The sequence below is a fragment of the Girardinichthys multiradiatus genome, chromosome 9 (assembly GCF_021462225.1).
Source record: "Girardinichthys multiradiatus isolate DD_20200921_A chromosome 9, DD_fGirMul_XY1, whole genome shotgun sequence".
NCBI lineage: Eukaryota > Metazoa > Chordata > Actinopteri > Cyprinodontiformes > Goodeidae > Girardinichthys > Girardinichthys multiradiatus.
Genome location: NC_061802.1, coordinates 46,498,152 through 46,515,265, shown reverse-complemented (window position 1 = coordinate 46,515,265; position 17,114 = coordinate 46,498,152). Strand labels below are relative to the sequence as shown.

Sequence of the window (17,114 nt, the reverse complement as noted above, 5' to 3'; positions counted from 1 at the left end):
GCCTTTAAAACTCCCAGCCTGGTTCATCACTCAAAACCCCAATCATGGGTAAGACTGCCAACCTGACTGCTGTCCAGAAGGCCACTATTGACACCCTAAAGCAAGAGGGTAAGACACAGAAAGAAATTTCTGAACGAATAGGCTGTTCCCAGAGTGCTGTATCAAGGCACCTCAGTGGGAAGTCTGTGGGAAGGAAAAAGTGTGGCAGAAAACGCTGCACAACGAGAAGAGGTGACCGGACCCATGATTATTTGAAGGTTGACGTTTTTTTGTATTAAAAACACTTTTCTTTTATTAGTCGGATGAAATATGCTAATTTTGTGAGATAGGAATTTTGGGTTTTCATGAGCTGTATGCCAAAATCATCCGTATTAAGACAATAAAAGACCTGAAATATTTCAGTTAGTGTGCAATGAATCTAAAATATATGAATGTTAAATTTTCATCATGACATTATGGAAAATAATGAACTTTATCACAATATGCTAATATTTTGAGAAGGACCTGTAGGGGAATACTCTTCTTCCTCAGAACCTTTTGTTTTGGGTTAATATTGGTTCCTATTCTGTTTTCCTTCTACATTTCCTTCTACATTTTGCTGTTGGGTAAACTCATCTCTAGTGTTTGAAACAAACACTAGAGATGAGTTTATGACAAACAAATCTTAGGCAGGTAGCTAACATTTATGCAGGGCTAGGTGGCTGGCTTGCAGGACAACTAAGCAAACTTGCTAAAAGAGGTCTAAGGTCATTTAGGTCTTATATGAGATTCTGGAGGATGAATCAGTTTTCAGGATGCACAGTGTTAGAGCCACAAAGGAAGTCACTGAATTATAAAACCTGGTAAAGACTAGAGCTTTGAGTGCAAAGACCCATGTGGATCTCCTACTGAAACATGGTGTATCCACAAAACAAATGCAGATGTTTGAAACTCATCAGAAAGATACAGTTATGGCCTGTGTTTATGATTCTCTATCTGCACAAGTAAAAATCATGTCTACATCTAAAAACAGTAGCGACTTGTGTGAAATTAGGTGATATTGCATAAAAACATTTTATTTGGCATACTGTCCTCTCACATTAGCACTACGCTCAAGAGGAGTGACACTCACATATGTTTCTTTTTCTTTTCCTATAAATTTGCTCTTTCAGTGCATTGCATTTGTTGTCATGAACATAAAAGATCCTTATAACACTTACATTGTATGCGCATATGTGATAAAATAATCAAAGGAAGTTGTTTATGTCTAGCAGCCTCTCCATTATTGATGCTGAGATTATTTGTGAGGGATGGGCAGGCTCAATATAGAGGTGGGAGGTCAGAGAAGAGCACAGATGCCTTAGGCTAATTGCTGCAGCCTCAACTGTCCCATGAGAATACAGCCCTGGAGAGATGATTGGGCCCTTGTCTGGCATTGCTTGTAATTGTGAAAACATGGAGCAGGATCAGAATAAGGGATCTGGTTGCTCTCAGTGAATGAAAGGATAACAAAAGCCCAAAAGATGGCTTAGGAACTCTAGGAAATTATAAAGAGTTTCAACTTGCAAAAAAATTGTTTTGCCTTTTGTAAACTCAGTGAAGCTGTCTCTATTGTAAACTGTCTGGTCCATGGGCAGAGGAGCTCTAGGCACCAGGATTTCAACCCTGTGATTCCCCCTTCCCCTCATCCTCCCTGAAAGCAGGTAGAGCAGCCATCTGATTCCTCCTCCCCCTGTATGACACTGCATCTGTACCAGAGCAAACAGTGTATTATCAAAGCGGTTGGAGCGACGGTGTTTACCCATTTATCCAGCTTGACGAGTTTCCTGTAAATGTAGAAGACTTTTGTTTGCCTCACCATTTGCCAAGGAGCCATTTTTCATTACTTTGAGATCATCATGAAAACAACGGGAATTCTGGGTAGCTAAAGTCTTCTTGAATATCTCTGCTTCAAACTGCTATTGAATTTCTACTTTGTTTTTTTTTTAACCAGCAGTGTTGTTTCTTGTCTAATTTTGACTCTCTGATTAACAAATAATTTTTTCTATTCTCAGACTGTTGGCTATGATGTTTACAGTCAGAATCAATAATTTAAATGTGTTACATCTCATTTCTTCTATTTTTGTTTTTGACTTGTGTGATATTTCTTTTCCACTTTACTTAAATGGAAATGAATTGATAGATGGTAGATAGACTTACTTTCTTGTTACATATCTGGGAGTGGCATCGTCGCTAACATCCACAGGACAGATCTGTTACAGGATCTGGAGGACCTGTAAAAATCTTATTTGTTTGACTGACAGGGATAAAATAAGAAAAGCCACATTAAAAAAGCTATCTGGCTGAAAAAACTGATAAGGAAACCTCAGAAAAGAAAATCGGGGTGAGGAGTGAAAGGAGTCAAAAGGAGGCGTGGCAGCAAAGGAAGGGAGAGAGAGAAGAGTGGATGCTCCCTACATCCTGAGATGCTTTGCTGGTTGAAGGAGGACGAGATGTCGGTTCAGGAGCTGCTGCAACGAGTGCAGTGTGTCATCACACATGTCGGTGAGTCATCACACATCTCCCCTCCGTTTTGTTGATCCGTCTGTTTCTGCCTCTCCACCATTCAGCTTTATTCAGTTGGAACATGGATGACTTTTCTAAAAAATATGTAGCCTTCCTAATGTACAGAGAACGAGCTTCTTTTAGAACGTGTCCCTCGAGTGATGGAACATGTACAGTGACGTTGTGAAGCATGGCAGGTTATAGTCCCTCTCATCAGGACCACTGGGAACTGAAGGGTGCAAATGGATGAACACTTGCAAAAAAGTGTACCCTGACCAGCAAAGGAGTCCTTGGTATATTTTGTTAATCGTTATAATGGTTTCTTCTGTCAGGTCATGTTAAGATGTGACGCATTCATCCATCCTGGACACTGATCCTGCAATGACATATTTTTGAATTTGTGTTTCACCAGTTTTACAGAAATGCATGTTGGTGTTAATATGTGTAACATTTATAGGTTCATAAGATCAGTATTACATAGATGCACAGTCTTAGAATGGCAGCATCTAACTGCCATCGTTAATCTCTAGATTTCTTCAATTTGCACCTTCTTTTCTTCTTTAATCTCTTCCATTCATTGCTGATGCTCCCCGTTGGATCCTCCCTTGTTCTTCCTCTGCCGTTGCTTCGTCCTTTCTCCTACCTTCTCCTCTGTAGTTTTTCATCTGGGTAATTTTCTGGCTGGCAGTGAAGTAGGTTAATGTGCTACGATGGAGACTGCTGCACAGTATTACTGCACAGCCTGCACTGCACAGTAGGCTGGGGGTTGGGGATTGTTGGAGGGTGGGGGTTTTTCATAAGGTGTTGCTATGGCAACTGAATTTAAGTGGGAGCAAGCAGATAGTATGCTTCCACCACAAGGTGTGCTAACTTGATAACTGGTTAAAATGATAAAGGCAATAGTAGAACCTCATATTTTATACTCCAAATGATTTGTCTTCTGTTTATACTGTTTTTCTGTTCATATTAGTATTAATTATCGCCTTGACTTTGTTATTAGTAACCACCAACTAAAAATGTGGTTTTAGCAATATGGGATCAGACAGCTAAGGCCTCTTTTTGATTGTTTCCAAGCTGTCGCCCGATCCACCTTCAGGCTGGAAATTTGTTTCTCTTTCCAAAGTTAAGGTTTTCAAGTGTCTCCTGTTACCGAGTGGGGGTAGAGTGGAACTGAAGGTTGTTCGGTGGATCGGGGCATCATCCACAGTGATACATAAATAACTCCAGTCTGTTGTGGGAAAGAAAAAAAAAAGTTGAGCTAAAAGTGAAAACTTTCAAGTTACAAATTGACGTGTGACCTGTGTGTAATGACAAAAGAATGAGATCACGAATACAAGCAGTCAAAGTTATATTCATCTGTAGGTTAGCAGGATCCTACACCCTTAGGGATAGGATGGTCACAGCAAAGTCTCTTTGGCTGTCCCTGTATGGCCTCAGAATGCCACCAGATGAGAATAAGGAGGAAAATAATTCAATTCAATTCAATTCAGTTTTATTTATATAGCTCCAATTCACAACACATGTTGTCTCAAGGCACTTCACAACAGTCAGGTACATACATTCCAATTAATCCTAACAATTGAACAGTGCAGTCGGAGTTACGTTTTTATTCAAATTGGATAAAAGGTTTTTCTATCTAAGGAAACCCAGCAGATTGCACCCAGTCAGTGACTTGCAGCATTCACTCCTCCTGGATGAGCATGTAGAGACAGTGGACAGTCACTGGCGTTGACTTTGCAGCAATCCCTCATACTGAGCATGCATGTAGCGACAGGGAGGAGAAGGTCACCAGTTTAACCTAGATGTCTTTAGTCAGAAATTCCTAGGACAAAACAAAAGAATTTTGATCATGAACTCTTTTTCTTTCTTTCTAATAAGCCATGGTGTGACGATTTTGTTTCTCCTTCTGTTAATGTTTATTGGCAGCTGGTAGAGCAGCCTGTTTGTTTACGTGCTGCTACCTACAGGACTATAGTGTTGATATTTTGTTTTGGGGCTTGCCAATGGTTTCTGAAGTATTATTTAGTCAAGTATATTTGTTTTTTCTCTTCTTTTTTAACTTTTACCAGGGATGATCAGTAGGTACTATCACATCTGTTATCTTCTCTATGCTGATGTCATCTAATTGTGCTGTTCTTTAGGGTTTTTTATTTTAGTGTACTGTTCTATTCTTTGGGGTTTCCCTCTTGTCATTCAGTAGGGTTGGATATATTAGAAATACAAAATACAGCATGATATTTAAAATCTGCTCTTAATCACCATGTTAATGTCCATAATGCCCTGACTCAGATCCTGAGCCTCCACCCAACGACATAATCAAAATTATTCCACCAAATCCAGCAGTAAAAGTGACTTAAAATAAAACAGAGAATACTGAGATATGATGTAATGTCATTTGCCTAGTCAGGTTTTTGATGTTTGATATTTACTGCATGTAATATTGGAAAATTTCAGGCATTTTTAACATAACTTTTTTAAATTAAAGACGTAACACACAATTGTTTTTCACAGATTGTAACTTGGAACAAAATACCCAAGCAACAGATAAAAGATTTGCAATCAGACAAGATTCTTAAAACTTAACAGTAACATTGCAAGCTATGATGGACGGTTTTGTTTGCAATCAGCCAACTGGAATCATGAGCTCATCTATTCTAAACAGGAAATGCAGGCTGTCAACCTTCCACATGAAGATCTGATCCAAATACGAGCCCCCTTTCTGTCAAAAGCCCGGGACATAAAGCCCCAGGATTTGTTTTACCCAGGTACAAGCAGGGGTGAAAGTCAGCCGGTACGGTCCGGTACTTTCTGCCTTATACAGATAGCCTACAGTAAAGTAAAATATTGATACGTTTTAATTAGTTTGAGTTTGGACTTTGCTGAGAGAGAGATCTGTACATATATATACATATATATATATATATATATATATGCATGCATGCCCCCAGTGTCTCCCCAGCCCCCCCTCTAGCTCCGCCCCTAAGTACCAGCGAAAATCTAAAACTACTTTCACCCCGGGGTACAAGGAATACCAGGAAATTTTTGTGCCTTCTGTTACCATTGGTCAGAGAGGCCCTTGTTGTGATTAGCCGCGTTTATTTATTAAAATAATATCTAAAGAAATATTATTAAGGAAATAGTAAAATAATATTTAGGGAAATATTATTTCCAGGATTGAAAACTAACAACCTTTTTCGGTAAATGATCTTTAGTAGGCAAGCACATGTTCTTAGCTGTTAGCGGTTGGAGCTAACAAGAGAAGCTTATAGCTTATCTTCAGAATCAAACACACACGTTTAAAATATCGTTAAAGGGTTGAAATGCATAAGCACGGACGGCGTGTTATGGCCGATCTTCTGTTTAAAATCACCCTTTAAATAAAGTTTGTCTCAACTTAAAAAAAAACCACAAACACAGAACACATAAACTGAGCACATACGCTTAACAGCTAATCTGCTAGCTCTAAGATGGCTGAGTTTTGCACACAAACAAAACCAAATGTCATAAAACGAAAAATGTTTAGATTATTTCATTCTAAACTACTTCTCTCTGCCGAAAACACAACCTCTTACGTGAACCGTGCTGAGGAAAAGTTCTCTGGGGTGTCAAAGTTGAGGAAAGCATCCACAGTGAACAAAGGGTTAACTTGCAGCTAACCTCCGTAGCTGTAGGGTGGGGCAGCTCGTGCTGCCGCCGGGCTGGCTGAACTGCACGCTGCTGCTGTAGCCATGGTGATGCGGTCCCGTTGTCCTTCCTTCAGACCGGCAAAACTGCTCCACTTGGCATTGTAGAGATAGGGTCTCTGCTGGGAACTTTCTGGAATACAGTTGCTTCTGTCGACCTCAGAGAGAAAAGTCAAGCCATGCTTAACTTAACGCTTAACTTAGTGCATATGATCACGTGATCGTATGACACTATTGGATCCAGTTTGAAGAGTTATGTCTATTTGCCAGCAAAGAGACATTAGCGCGTTGTGTCCCTCCGTCCAAATCCGCTGGGGACCTGCGTGGAAGAGGTCAGTCTGTTGCAAAAGCGGGGTTTTTATTCAAACAGTGATGTCACACGAAGTCCGCTTTTATTCCCTGTTCCTGGCTATGCTAGAAGTCAGTTATTGCGATTTATTTTTAAAGCTCCAGAACAGTTCTTACTGACCTTTCATGTTTTAACCCATGGCTGGGGTCCCAACACCCTGATACATTTATTTAAATCAGGTACAGGACTTGTACTACAGGAAATGCACTGTTACAAATCATCATTCTTCATAAATCACAGAATTTGCATCAAATGCATTCAGCCATTGTTTTTCTTATATTATATTGACCCCCACTACAACTTATTTTTCTCGTAGAATTTTGATCTACTAAAACATTTTTCCTTCAGAGGTTTAGCTCCACCTACTCTTCTTAGTCTTAGATCTGTGCATCAGAGCGCAAACAGAAAGAAAAAAGTGTCACATTTCATCTCTGTAAATCACAGACTAATATCTAGTCATCAGTGCATAAGCTGCATCTATTGTCCCTCTGCACCCCTACATTAGTGTTTTCTTGCTGCTTCACTGCTGTCTTTCTTTAACTAAAAAGTGAACAGTTATCATAGGTGAATGTAGCCATGCATTCAGAGAGCTGATGTGCTATTTTGGGTGTTTACGGCTGTAAAGCACACTCACTGCAGTTACTCTACTAATAACAATGTATAGCTGTAGAGAAAACAATAAGTACCTTGTATACCTTAACATCATATTCCTGCCCAAAATGAGAAATTTTAGCCTGGCAAATGTATTTGCAAGAAACAAGCAAGAATAAACGTTAAGTGGAAAACACAAATCCGGTGAAATCCAATTTGCAGTTCTCCACACCTGTTATTCATCAGTAATCTGATCACCTGCCACTTATCTAGCAATAACACTCTTCAGTATTTGTACTTTCTGTTTCCTTCAGTTATGCTTCACCTTGTCCTGCTATATGCCTGTTGCCATCTTGTCTGACATCACATGTGTCCCTGAAGTTTTATTTGCTTCATAACTTGCATTCTTTCTCCTGGATTTTGGTTTTCAAACCACCAGTTCATAATTATTTTGTTCTTGAAAGAAGCCTAAGGTTTCATTCACACTGGTGCTCCAGTCCAGGGATCGTTCCAGGGATCGGGAAAAGTGAGTAAACTCACATCTTCTGTTGGCCCAGTTTCCTTTCGTGTAGAGAGTTTTTAGATCAGACCAAACAAAGTCATGCAGTTGCAACTAAACAGATCGATTGAGAAGTAAAAAAACGCAAAGAAGAAAGTCCGTCTCATCTGGGTTTGTCATGTTCTTTGGTGTTCAAATGCAGTTGTGTGCCTGCATCTCTTTACTACTCCTTGTGGCCCTACAAGATCTTTTCAAACTTTCATCTTGAGATTTGCACACTTACATTGTTTTCCCTCTACTTCTTCTACTCAAATGGGCTGCCCTTGCGTTACATCGTCTCTTCCTGTATTTGGTAGGCTGGTCTGGCATGCATTCACACCGCAAGCAAACCGCTCCAGAGTCTGGGTAAACTGTGCCGAGATCAGCAGTTGTAACTGTGCCAGGGTACGGTTCTCTGGTCCATTTCAGGGTTCGAGATGGGTTCACACCAGCATAATTCCCTTCAGAAACCACATTCTGAAATGGTACAAAGTGTTCCAACAGTTTGGTATGAAAGCATTGTAATTGTAAAGGTTTATATGCTGTTTCTTCCCTGAGTTCTACTTCTAACTTGATTTATTAGTTGATTACTTCAAGGTCCTCATATCAGTCTCACACATTGTATAGCCTGACGCATTTAAAAATGTCATTCATTTAAAGAATGAACTCTTGCTCATTTTGCATCAAACAGAAAATATGTTTCAGCAAACATGTTACAGGTGTGTGGAAATTCATTAGTTCTGAATGAGGTTAGCAAGTAAGAACAAAAAAGAAATTCAGCAGTATTTGAAGCAGAATGCAAAGAGATGTAACAATCAGATATACTTTCAATGAGTCCGTAGTTCCATGGATGTGAGTGGTTACAGTGTTGTTCTCAAAGGTTATAGTTGCTTCCCTATTTTGGCATTATTCCCAATCATTGTCACCCACTCTCCGAGCAAGCTTCTGACTAGCTCTCAGCCTTTGTTGTCACGACGTCAGAGCTGTATTCTATCTGCTTCCTCTTCCTAGCTATTGTACTGGAAGTGTTGCTGGTGGCCAGGGAATGGACTGTATATCCTTTGGAAAGCGTTTGTCTTAGAGTCTGTCAACTGTCTTCCGTTCACTTGATCGCACCAGATCACAAAGTAGAACAATAGGGTTGGTCTTCTGAGGTAAAATAGGACTATGATTTCACAGTTTGGCCTAATTTTCTCTCTTCTTACTTACTGTACTAAGCAGCTTATAAATGAGCAGATCAACTGAGTCAGGTCATGTAAGCTGGTGATACTGCAGATGAAAAGTGAATAACTGCACACTAGATTCACTGACTTTGAAAAGATTATGTTACACCACATTCATTACTTCTTTACTAACACATGCAGATAAAGAAGATGATGACATTTTTTGTTATTGTTGGAGTTACAAAAATAGCTTCCAATCTCGAAGCCCATTCAGCTCTTTTAAAAATCGCAGATATCCTTGCCTGCTTTCCAGATTTTATGTGCATGTTTTTCTGTTGCCTGTCAGCATGGGCAACACAGAGTATGAGGAATGTGTTTTTGTCCAGCTTTTGTCAAGTTTGGCCATAGGAATTAGAGTAGCGACGACGCAGAGCCAGAAATCATTCACAATGATCTTATAGAATGAATGACATGAACTGTGTGTGTGTGTTTACTTCTTAGGTATTGTATTCTATTCAGCTGAAATTAAACATAAAGATAACTGTTGCGTGAATGTGAATAAGTAATCTAAATAAATACAAAATCAACGAAACATAATAAACCTGCTTTTGTTGTAACAAAAACTGAAGATCTTTTGAATAAGTTCCAAATAAACAGACATTTAAAACATTTAAATCAGCAACAGAACACTTAAAAATATATATATTAAGCCTCATCAGTTTTACACCTGAGCTTGCTTGTCCTTGATAAGCTTTGATAGATTGGCAGAGTGGAAAGAGCTGTTACTTTTCCTTCTCTCTCTTTCCCCTGGTAGCGGAGTGCCGTCCAGGTGAACAGCAATGACACCCCTGCTTTAGTCTTTCCCATCTGTAGTTGTTTTATTGTGCCTTTTTTCCTCTTTTGGTTGATAAAAGCTTGGTGTATTTTGCACCTGGTACTTAATAAAGCATCACACATCAAATAATTATCCCTACTATATTTACCCATCATTTTGGAAATAAAATATAAACTTTTCCCATTCCGCCTGCAATGTGTTCACGTACCACTAGGGGTACAAGTACCCCCGGTCACTGCGCTAAAGGACTGTCAAACATTTTCTAAACCAAATATTGTTTCAAAGAGGTATTGTTTTGTGTGTTTTTGTGGAAATGTTTGTGCATCTGAACAGCTGATTTTATGTGTGATCAGCTGGTTTATTTATTAAATACAAGGACCAAAAAAGTAGGTACCAGTACAGAAAATAAATGGAAACACTCACAAAGTGGGCCAAGTGGAGTGGAGCCGGGCCAAATAGATCCAGTGGAAAAAGGGCATATTTAACTTTCCATGTTGCCTTTGATGTTACCACATTGGAAAACTGTGTACATTCAGAGTACAGGGGTTGGACAATGAAACTGAAACACCTGTCATTTTAGTGTGGGAGATTTCATGGCTAAATTGGACCAGTCTGGTAGCCAGTCTTCATTGATTGCACATTGCACCAGTAAGAGCAAAGTGTGAAGGTTCAATTAGCAGTGTAAGAGCACAGTTTTGCTCAAAATATTGAAATGCACACAACATTATGGGTGACATACCAGAGTTCAAAAGAGGACAAAATGTTGGTGCACATCTTGCTGGCACATCTGTGACCAAGACAGCAAGTCTTTGTGATGTATCAAGATCCACGGTATCCAGGGTAACGTCAGCATACCACCCAAAAGGACGAACCACATCCAACAGGATTAACTGTGGACGCAAGAGGAAGCTGTCTGAAAGGGATGTTCGGGTGCTAACCCGTATTGTATCCAAAAAACATAAAACCACGGCTGCCCAAATCACGGCAGAATTAAATGTGCACCTCAACTCTCCTGTTTCCACCAGAACTGTCCGTCGGGAGCTCCACAGGGTCAATATACACGGCCGGGCTGCTATAGCCAAACCTTTGGTCACTCATGCCAATGCCAAACATCGGTTTCAATGGTGCAAGGAGCGCAAATCTTGGGCTGTGGACAATGTGAAACATGTATTGTTCTCTGATGAGTCCACCTTTACTGTTTTCCCCACATCCGGGAGAGTTACGATGTGGAGAAGCCCCAAAGAAGCGTACCACCCAGACTGTTGCATGCCCAGAGTGAAGCATGGGGGTGGATCAGTGATGGTTTGGGCTGCCATATCATGGCATTCCCTTGGCCCAATTCTTGTGCTAGATGGGCGCGTCACTGCCAAGGACTACCGAACCATTCTTGAGGACCATGTGCATCCAATGGTTCAAACATTGTATCCTGAAGGCGGTGCCGTGTATCAAGATGACAATGCACCAATACACACAGCAAGACTGGTGAAAGATTGGTTTGATGAACATGAAAGTGAAGTTGAACATCTCCCATGGCCTGCACAGTCACCAGATCTTAATATTATTGAGCCACTTTGGGGTGTTTTGGAGGAGCGAGTCAGGAAATATTTTCCTCCACTAGTATCACGTAGTGACCTGGCCACTATCCTCCACGGTGTGGAGAAGCCCCAAAGAAGTGTACCACCCAGACTGTTGCATGCCCAGAGTGAAGCATGGGGGTGGATCATTGATGGTTTGGGCTGCCATATCATGGCATACCCTTAGCCCAATACTTGTGCTAGATGGGCGCGTCACTGCCAAGGACTACCGAACCATTCTTGAAGACCATGTGCATCCAATGGTTCAAACATTGTATCCTGAAGGCGGTGCCGTGTATCAGGATGACAATGCACCAATACACACAGCAAGACTGGTGAAAGATTGGTTTGATGAACATGAAAGTGAAGTTGAACATCTCCCATGGCCTGCACAGTCACCAGATCTAAATATTATTGAGCCACTTTGGGGTGTTTTGGAGGAGCGAGTCAGGAAACGTTTTCCTCCACCAGTATCACGTAGTGACCTGGCCACTATCCTGCAAGAAAAATGGCTTAAAATCCCTCTGACCACTGTGCAGGACTTGTATATGTCATTCCCAAGACGAATTGACGCTGTATTGGCCGCAAAAGGAGGCCCTACACCATACTAATAAATTATTGTGGTCTAAAACCAGGTGTTTCAGTTTCATTGTCCAACCCCTGTACAATATAATGAATGTTGGAATGTTCTGGTGGTTTTCTGTGGCTCTACTACACCTACTAGTAAATTATTTGCCATGTGGTAATATAGTTTCTACCAAAAACAGTGATTGATCTGGTTAGCCTAGTCAGACTGCTATTGTTGTATGTTTGACTTTCAGAAATTGCATTAAAAAATATTTCAGGGGCAGACCTGCTAAAGGGTTTTCCTAATGTTTGCATTACTGAGGTGCGTGGCAAGATTTTACTGTACCTTACAGACTAACTGGATAATTCTTCATTTGTATTGTGGGAGCCAATAAAAATGAGATACCCATATTAGAGTTAGGTTCTTCCATTCAGTATTACAACGGGACTACTCGTCATACTCATCGTCTTCTGCTTCATCCGGGTTGCGGGGGCAGCAAACTCAGTAGAGACACCCAGACGTCCCTCTCCGCCGACACCTCCTCCAGCTCTTCCGGGGGGAGCCCAAGGCATTCCCAGGCCAACCCAGCCGAGAGACATAGTCCCTCCAACCTGTCCTGGGCTGTCCCGCGGGCCTCCTCCTGGTGGGACGTGCCTGGAACACCTCCTGAGGAAGGCGTCCAGGAGGCATCCGGTATAGATGCCCAAGCCACCTCAATTGGCTCCTCTCGATGTGGAGGAGCAGCAGCTCTACTCCGAGCCCCTCCACAAAACACATGTGGACCGGTTGGGCAAACTCTCATGAACCCCCGTGTACCCTGCAGAGGGTGTAGAGCTGGTCCAGTGTTCCACGGCTGGGATGAAAACCACACTGCTCCTCATGAAGCCGAGGTTTGACTATCGTCTGGACTCTCCTCTCCAATATGGTGGCGTAGGCCTTACCAGGGAGGCTGAGGAGTGTGATACCCCTATAGTTGGAACACGCCCTCCGGTCACCCTTCTTATGAAGGGAGACCACCACCCCAGTCTGCAAGTCCAGAGCAAATGTCCCCGACCGCCACGCAATGTTGAAGAGGCGTGTCAACCATGACAGCCCCACAACATCCAGAGACTTGAGGTTCTCAGCGCGGATCTCATCCACCCCTGAAGCCCTGCTGCCGTGGAACTTTTTAACCATTTCGGTGACGTCAGACTGGATGATGAAAGGGTCCAACAGCCTCTGCTTCCACCAGGGAATGTGTGACGGCAAGATTGAGGAGATCCTCAAAGTACTTCTTCCACCGCCCGATAATGTCCCCAGTTGAGGTCAGCAGCTCCCCACCCACACTGTAAACAGTGTAGGTGAAGCACTGCTTCCCCTTCCTGAGGCGCCAGACAGTTTGCCAGAACCGCTTCCAGGCCAACCAGTAGTCCTTCTCCTTGGCCTCACCAAACTCCTTCCAGGCCCGAGTTGGTGATCAGTGGACAGCTCAGCCCCTCTCTTTACCTGAGTGTCCAAACAATGCGGCTGAAGGTCTGACGACACAACAACAAAGTCGATCATCGACCATCTGCCCAGGGTGTCTTGGTGCCAACTACACCCTTATGCTTGAACATGGTGTTCATTATGGACAATCCGTGACTAGCACAGAAGTCCAATAATGAAACGCCACCAGAGTCCAGCCTTTCTCGAGGAGATGAGTTCCAGAGCCCACGCTGTGCGTGGAGGTGAGCCTGACTATTTCTAGTCAATATCTCTCGACCTCCTGCATAAGCTCAGGCTCCTTCTCCCCAGCGAGGTGACATTCCACCTCCCTAGAGTGAGCAAAAGCATCCAGAGATCGGGCTGCAACCTCCTTCCACTGTCCAATTCTATTTGCACCGGTCCCTCATGGTTCCCCTGCCATCCTCCAGTGGTGGGCCCACTGGGGGATGGCCTTGCGTCTGTCATTCAGGCTTGGCCAGGTCCCTCGAGGAGCAATCCTGCCACCAGGTGCTCTCCAACGAGTCCCAACCCCAGGCTTGGCTCCAGGGTGGGACCCTGGCTCCACCATAACAGGCGATGTCACATGCCTCGATGTTATGGTCCTCGATGGGACTATTTGTTGTATATTACAAGTGATTTTATTTTTCAATTAGGCATCCTCATGAACTGATATATTGTGGTTATAAGGCTTTGGGTATCTTTTCTGGCCTCTGAAAAAGCTGAATAAATACCCCACAATAGATTGACATTTCTTAAAATATAGTAATATATAGTATATAGCATTTAGTTAGGACTTAATGATCTGCAATGTCAAGATTGACCTAACTCTAACTACAAAAATTACAATATTTAGCTTTCCCACAAGTTTAAATTATGCAAATGTTTATAAGTTTGTGTTTTTTTTAGTCTTATGACTGAGTGAATGAGGGAAATGTCAAGAAGGCCTAAGAGGAAGGAAAGCCTGGAGTAAACATGGAAGGATGCAGAGAGGAGGGGAAGGCCCCACCATGTAATGACATATTGTTGAGGATATTTGTGTTAACTGCGGTAAGAGCTGAGCTGCTAAGTGAGTCACAAGGCTACCCAGGAGACATACAGACAACCCCTTCTGACGAAAACACTGCTGTACACACATACTGTATATGCTCACATACACCATCCCCTGACCTAACTCACTTTGTCTGTTATTCACAAAAGGTGTGGGCTAGTCCTGCAGTGTCGTCCAAAACCAGGCAACCCTTAGGACTGTGGTGTAGCAGTGTCAGTGGACCCGGTGCATGAGTGTACGTTTGTTTTGTATGTTCTGCTTCTACAGTTGTTGGACTGAATGCTGGCATAGTTGCAGTTTATCTGCACACTGTTGGACAGAAAGAACAGCAGCAGCATGGGATCCATAATCTGTAAGTGATGACTGCTGCTGTATTGTGTGAGCAGTTGGCTTTGTAACGAGATACAAAGGTCAGTTTCTGGAAAAGAAATGCTAAGTTTCAGTTTGTCTGTTTAAAAGTGTAAAAGATAGTAATATCCACAGGAGTGCAGGGAAGAGGGTTGGTAGGTCATGCATGGACTAGTTTCTAGTTGCCACTTTCTAAGTAATATATTTAAAGAAAAGGACTGCACAAATTATTCAATTTTTTCTTAATTTTAGTCTTTGCAGACAGTGTACAAACGAAATATTCCAAATACAAACTCCAAGCAAAGGTTTGGTTGGGAAAGTCTTTACCATTTGGTACAGGTACAGTTCAATCAGTACCTGTACCAGACATCTACTACAAGAATTAAAACATCTGGTAAAGTGCAACATGAATGCTGTATATGCATTATATAGACAAGACGTAAACAAGAAAACAAGACCATATGAAACTGATAGATGTGAGAGGTGCAGAGCTATTACTCTCAGCTTGTGTTGTCGACAGTGATTGCAAGTCTACTGCATTAAAGACTCCTATGGTGTCTGTTATGGCTTTGGCCTGGCTGAAATCTTTAAGGGCTGCTTGAACTCTGCAGGCAACTAGGTTGGGACTTTAAGCTTGGTTTGTCTCAATATCCAGTTATCTTTACAACTTAATCATGATGATTTGTTTTGCTGTTGCATTATGTGCTGTTTTTAAATTTGTGGTTGATGTGCAAAATTATACATTGTTTGTTCATAAACATTGGACATGTTTCTGTTTAAAACAATGATGGGTTCACATGAATACATGCACCAAAATGTCCCCAACAGGCTTACATTTAACAGAAGGTTGAAAACAGATACCACAGCTTTTATGCATGTTTTGTTTGAAAAAAGGAATGGATAAGTGAATTAAAAGTTGACAAAAGGATCATTTGTGGTAAGTAATGTTTTCATTACTGAAATTCTCATTCTATTTTGAAAATTACTTCTCTATTTTATTCATTGGATTGTAATCTACCAGTGCATAAATATTAATGTAATCAATAGTAGAACTATGTTACTCATTCATGATCTGGTTAGCGTTAGCTGCTGATTATCATGAGAAACAGACGTGCAATGAGTGGGTAAGCTTTTAACTATGTGAACTTTTAGCAAGAATTTGAAGATTCTAGTGTTGAAGTTCAAACAACAAATTTGTCTTTGTGAAATAGTGCTCTCTCTGTCAGTTCTTTAGCAGGTTGGTAATTATTTTTTTAAAAGACTATATATGTGGCACCAAATAGTGAATTAACAGAAGCTTATCTAGTCAGAGGCATCATCATCTGGTCCCATTCAAAATTCTTTAAAGCCATAGTAGTCTTAATAATGATATAATAATATCCTTTGTTATTCTGACATTTAGAAAATAGAAATAATTTTAGTAATTCCAACTGACCTAAAACAGGAAATATTTATTCTGAATTAATGTCAGAATAAAAAAGTTCTGTCTCTTTTTGTACAGTGTACGTATAAATCTGGTTTCAATTGTTTGTGTATGTATGTATTTGGTGATTCAAATATATTTATGAAGTGGTCACTATTGTGGTATACATCACACACCATGATCTTTAATTACAGTGAGAGAATAACAGTCAGTGGGGGCATGTTAGAGCTCCTAGGGTCTTTAATGGAACCCTTCAGGTTTAACTTATCTGACATATTGATGAACTTACAAAACGCCCAAAGTTTGTGGTAGAATGATTCAATGACTCTTTTTAAGCAAAATGACTTACAGTAAACATTGGCTTATAGTGTTGGGCTCCTAAGTCATTCTTAGAAATCCCTGGATCACCTTGGTTTATAGTGTAGATGGAATAAGGCTCAGTGTTTTACTAAGATGTTATTTGATATCAGATGAGTTTGTGAGTGTTTAAGTGTGGACTGCATCACTGTAATAAAAATACTCTCTTGCTTATAGTAGCACCTCACTGTGTAGACCTTAGCAAGTAGATATTTAGTAATACCAGAAGCAAAATGGGCCAAAACATATGCTGATACCTTAATTACATTGAAGTGAACCAGCTTAAGGGTCCTGATATTGTAATTTTTTTCACTTGCTGAAATCTGACAAAACGTAATTTACCTCTGCTTTCTGTTATCAATTTTGTATCTGCAGAAAGACATAAATCTTAAAGGATCATTATGCTTTCCAGTAAGATGTAATTGCTGCTGTTTGTGATCTTCACCAAACTTGGCACAAGTGTTTGTCCTGTAATAGGCTTTTTTCAACAGGGATTATGAAACAGACACTCATGCAGGCCTAACAGGAATATATGTGAAAAGAGCTCTATTAGCACAGCTATTATGGCAAATAAACCATGTCTCCTTTGAGCAAATGGCAAAAGAGCTGACAGAATATGTATTATTCCAGCAAACGTGATTAATAAATAA

At 41.0% G+C, this 17,114-nt stretch overlaps 1 protein-coding gene across 5 annotated transcripts in view; it reads left to right on the top strand.

Annotated features, from left to right (window-relative positions):
• Positions 1-1,679: 1,679 nt before the first annotated feature.
• Positions 1,680-17,114, top strand: part of mcf2l2 (MCF.2 cell line derived transforming sequence-like 2) — a 176,052-nt gene continuing 160,617 nt past the window's right edge. For 2 of the 5 annotated variants that reach the window (XM_047374353.1, XM_047374350.1), the window contains exons 1-2: positions 1,681-1,899; positions 2,283-2,523. In XM_047374353.1, the coding sequence (XP_047230309.1) occupies positions 2,445-2,523 (79 nt within the window). In that variant the 5' untranslated portion in view covers positions 1,681-1,899; positions 2,283-2,444. Of the gene's footprint in view, positions 1,900-2,282; positions 2,524-14,547; positions 14,689-17,114 lie in introns of those variants that run through there. The other 3 variants (XM_047374354.1, XM_047374347.1, XM_047374348.1) reach the window with 3 other exon arrangements.